Here is a 5,176-nt window from a genome sequence, read left to right as displayed (position 1 = left end):
TTAGTGTGTCACTCACTGTCCTTTTGCTGCCCAGAAAACTAATGTGAGAGGGCAGAGGTGCACTCATGAAGGAGTGGAAGATAAAAAGCGAGGGGGGCTTTGCAGGAGGAGAAGCAGGCCGAGCCAGAAAACTGGAGAGAGGGAAGAGCGAGAGAGGAGGAGAGAGAGAGATACGAAAAGAGGAATAATAGGAGAGCAAGGAGCTTACGCGGTGAAAAGAGCACATTATGGGCGACCTGCTGCGACAGTAGTGTGAGGAATGGTGAATAACTGCCTTCATTTAGACCAGTGTCCTGGTGGTGGGGAGCCCGAGGCCTCAGATGGACACACACACTCAAAAACACCAAAATACATGAGCAGAAAGAAAAAGCTTTTGAAAGGCATGTGTTCCTGCACAAATTGATACCTGACACACACACAAACACACACACACAAACACACACACGCACACTCACACACACACACACACACACACACACACACACACACACACACACGCATGCACACACATGCACATGCACATGCACATGCACACACACACACACACACACCCTCTCATTCAGGCATTTCTCCACATTGGCCGGATTAGGAACACTTTCTCTTGGGTGTGCGAGGCTGCCCCGCACACAAAGAAACACTTGGGGACAGGATTAGTAGGCTTACAGCGGATTCACATATGTCCAGTTCAAGCAATTGGTATTCAAAGCTTTAAAGCTTTACACTTTCAAATGCCACCAAGAGAGAGCAAAGCCGACCAGCGCTTTTCTTTGCATTGGCAGCACCTTTATGAGAAGGGCTCTTTTGCTGGGCCAACAATGAGGCCGTGAATACACATTTTTACTGTTCTACCAGGGGGATCTCATTGGAGAGAGGATAGAGCACCGAGCAGAGTTTGGAGACAGACTTTATTATCTGGTTTTGAACTGCTGGGTGGGTGGTGGTGGTGGTGAGTGAGAGCGGAGACAGGCGGGTGGATGGATGGACAGGCAGATGGATGGATGGATGGAAGGATGGATCCTGAGGTGGTGGTCTGAGGAAGAGGGCTACACTTCCACATGTTTTTGTTGGTGGCCCGTTCCTCCACTCCACTCCGACAAAACAGATTTGGAGTAGACTCTTCAGAGTGGAGAGAGAGCTCTCAGCAGCCCAATATAGACAATACTGAGTCAATTTAGTGCTTTCTCCAAATATTCAGAATACAAAAGTACCTCTACAGATCTCTCTGCATGCTTCATAAACAAATCAAATCTGTTTTCTGAGTCATTATATTTCTATTTCTGCCTTTTTTTTGGGGGGGGGGGGGGGGGGGGTATTGTTGCACGGTCCTTATTGAGAATGTTTAATGGATTTTTAAATGTATAATGACAACATTTGTGAAATGTGATTATTCTTCCCCAACATAAGTGTGTAAATTTCTGGGACTTGACCCATACATTGAAATTTAAATTACTCAACTGAAATGCTCTGTGGCAGATATTGCTGTGTTTCTATTAAAATTCGTTAAACAGAAAATAAAAACATGAGATAAACAGAGTTGTTTGAATAACTTCAGTAAGAGGAGTAAAATCTGACTGTTTTAATGAGGGTCCGATCCTGAGGTATATTACTGGGGTATACTGTGACACCCACATGCTGCCATATGGCCAGCAGAGTGCGGAGTGTTACCTCAGTCCCAGCGGAGGCCCTGCACCCCTGCTGCAGCGGCAGCCTCTCAATGGGAAAGCAATTTCCCTTCCCATACCTCCCCACTCTCTGTGGCAACCACCAGCCGAACTGACGGAGGCTCTCACTCCCTAATCTGATAAACGCAAAGTTTACCGCAGAATGATTTCAGATAAAGCGACTAAGTTTCTCAGGAAACACATGTCACCCATCTTCTTCCAGATGCATTCCGTGAAAATGTTTTTGCAGACGTTTTTTGAGGTTCGGTGTTTGACTTTTTTGTTGTGCGTAAAATCCTCCGCGAATTAAAAAAAAACCCAACACAAACTATTAGGATAACAAACCGAATTATTACTGTTATCAAATCAGAAATGTAAAAGAAAAATCTGACCAGTTAGTTTGTGGAGGAACAACTTTGTGGTCCGGGAGGAGAGAGAAGGAGGAGGAGAGGCGCGGAGTGCCCCCCAGCAGTGTCCTGACAATGGCAGTGAATGGTTGAGCACCGCGGTCACTGGGACAGTCAAAGCACACCGCCCCCTTTCTAACGGGCACGTCATCCTCCTAACTAGGCGTTATGAATAGGAAAGCCGCTTTTGTCAGTCCGCGCGTATAAATACGCACAATCAGTGTCCTCCTCACCGCAGAGTGACAGAGACGCGCACACCAAGAGAGACAGGAGCCGCAGAGGCAAAGTGATCACCGATGTGATAAAGAGGGACAGAAGCGTGGGACAGGCGGGATACAGGCAACCATCAGGTGACCAAAAGGCTCCAGAAAGAGCGAGACAGACAAAAAGAGGGGGGGAGAGAGAGAGAGAAAGAGAGAGAGTGAAAGTGAGAGAGAGAGAGAGAGGGAGGAAGCCAGCAGCGACCTCCTACCCAACAACCTCGGAAGCAAACCCATAAAATGAATTCAGACTCCAGCCCGAGCAGCAGAGCATCTTCCCCGGACATGGACGGCATGTTTCTGCGAGAGCAACATCTCCACCACCACCTCGTTGGCTCCTCCGTGTCCTCCTCCACCCAGGGTGGTGAGCAGCAGCGCCACAAGCTTACCGAGCACCTGCGTCCCGGCGACCCGAAATCCGTGGGCAGCAGCAGCAGTAGCAGCAGCAGCAGCAGCAGCAACAAGTACAAACTCAAGAAACAAGTCACGGAGGAGGAAATGTACCATCTGCGGCTCAAGATCAACGGCCGGGAGAGGAAGCGCATGCACGACCTCAACCTGGCCATGGACGGCCTGCGCGAGGTGATGCCGTACGCTCACGGGCCCTCGGTGCGTAAGTTGTCCAAGATCGCCACGCTGCTTCTGGCCAGGAACTACATCCTGATGCTCACCAGCTCCCTGGACGAGATGAAGCGGCTGGTCGGGGAGATTTACGGGGGGCAGCACTCGGCTTTCCACTGCGGCACCGTGGCGCACGCAGCCGGCGCCGGTGGACACGCCGGTGGCCCCGCCGCCGCCGCCGCCGCCGCCGCGGCCGCGGCCGCAGCCGCCGCCGCTCATCAGGTGCATCCTCTGCTGGGGAGCGCGCTGTCCTCATCCACGTCTTCCACGCTGACGAGCGCCCTGCCGGGGCTGACGTCCATCAGGGCGCCCCACTCCCTGATGAAGGGCGCCCCGACTGCGCCCCCGGCCCTGCAGCTGGGCTCCGGCTTCCAACACTGGGCCGGCCTGCCGTGTCCCTGCACCATCTGCCAGGTGCCTCCTCCTCCACACATCCCCATCAGCTCCGCCGGCCTCACGAGACTCACAGGGGAGGGGAAAGACGTGATGAAATGATCCCTGATCACCGCAAAGACTCAGCGAAGTTTGTAAATAGAGAATTCAGGGCAAGAGGGTGAATCTGGCCTCACTGGTGCATGTTGTTGTTTAGTCTGTTTTCTTGTTTGGCGTAAGAAACGTGTTATTTTCCTCCTTGTAACAAGGACATATAAAGACTGATGATTTTCCCCGAGTGAAGGTGAAAAAAAAAAGTTGTGTCATGCAATACGATGTCATGTTGCGTGCGGTTTGGTCTCACAGCAGCAGGACGTGAAATGTTGCATGAGCGTTTTCAATTTAGATTTTTTTTTCTTTTTTTTTTTTTTTAAATCAGGAGTCATTTTGTGCAAACGAAGAATGCTCTCTGTGCCTTGTACCAAGGATTTTAAACTTCACTTCTATATGAAAATAAGTGCCATTCATGTGTTTGGCTTAATTGAAACCGCCACCGCGAAATTTGTTTTAAAAATTTTTCAACATGTATTTGAATTATGTGGCTCATTTGTGTTAATTTCTATATTTTTGGCCTCTCTGTTTTTTTGTTTTTTTTTGCATGATGATGTAATTATTGCAGCATGATTGTTTTTGCTGAACTGAATTTGCTATGCCCAGAGACCCCGTGTCTTTATTTTTGTATATTGTTGATGATGACTGATGAAATATTTATTATCTCCCAGCGTCCCTGAATGGAATTTCAATAAAACTGGAATTATCAATCACATTAACTTCATTATCTCTTCTTTCCTCTTTGAATAAAAGAAAAGTTCCGACCATCACAAAAGCAATTTATCATGCCAATTTAGTTTTTCAGGTGAAGTAAATGCATATAATCTTTATTAATTATTTAATAAATCATTTATTTATTATTATTTCTTTTTACGCTTTTTCAACTTGTATTTTTTATTTCCAAACAAATCTTTACTTTTCGCCTTCATTTAATTAAAACCACAAATTATCACAAAGCTATTAATGTATCTTTAAATATGCATTTAAAAAAAAAAGTTTATAATAATATTTTGTACAATCATGACTTTGAAATTTCGAGAGCTCGTAAAACACATTAAAAGATTATACACACAATTCCAAATTAGTTATTTTAAAAATATATATCAAAGTAAGTGAATCAAATTGATTATTACATATTTGAATCAAACCTGATGTTGTTCAAGTATTTAAATTTAAAGTTTTGGGGGGGCTCTAGAATAAAGCCCCAAAGGAAAAAATAGGTTAATTTTCTGCAAAAACAAGCCATTTCAGCACAGTTTCACCCTGATATTGAATCTAAACGATGGTCTGTGTCATTATGGCACCATGGGCCTCTGCGCCCTGACGCGCAGCTCCTGAGGAGTTTAAACACAGATACGTCCAGACTGCATTTATTCAACATTTCCGCGCATGCCGCCTGCGCAAATGTTCAGAGAGGGAGAAAATGAGGATGAAATGAGGGAGCGGGCTGCAGCCTAATGGAGCCCAGCTGAATTGATCCCTGTGGCAGAGAGAAAGCGCGCCTCCGCCGCCGCCTCGGGGAGCGCGGAGCGGTTTGTCCACCGGGTCCCTCGGGTGTTTTGCGCGTCTCATCTCTGCAGCGACAGAATGTATGTTTGTGGAGATTACAAGTTAATTGTTCATGAGGGACCAAGAGGAGGAAAATCACATCATAGGAAGGCGTCGGGATTACAGGCTACTAAATGTAGAAGATTATACATTCACACCCCCCTCCTCGGCCTGGACGCATGCAAATGAGCCAATG

The 5,176-nt window shown here is 47.0% G+C and overlaps 1 protein-coding gene across 1 annotated transcript; it reads left to right on the top strand.

Moving 5' to 3' along the window:
* Positions 1-2,568: 2,568 nt before the first annotated feature.
* olig3 (oligodendrocyte transcription factor 3) lies at positions 2,569-3,444 on the top strand (the record flags this gene model as incomplete). The annotated part of the gene is made up of 1 exon (XM_080482034.1): positions 2,569-3,444. One exon carries the CDS (start codon positions 2,569-2,571, stop codon positions 3,442-3,444), a length of 876 nt encoding a protein of 291 aa, XP_080338160.1.
* Between the last annotated feature and the right edge of the window lie 1,732 nt (positions 3,445-5,176).

Source organism: Lipophrys pholis (genome assembly GCF_963383615.2).
Source record: "Lipophrys pholis genome assembly, chromosome: 15".
In the NCBI taxonomy this organism is placed as follows: Eukaryota; Metazoa; Chordata; class Actinopteri; order Blenniiformes; family Blenniidae; genus Lipophrys; species Lipophrys pholis.
The sequence above is the reverse complement of the archived record's forward strand: the minus strand, read 5'-3'. Positions and strand labels throughout refer to the sequence as shown.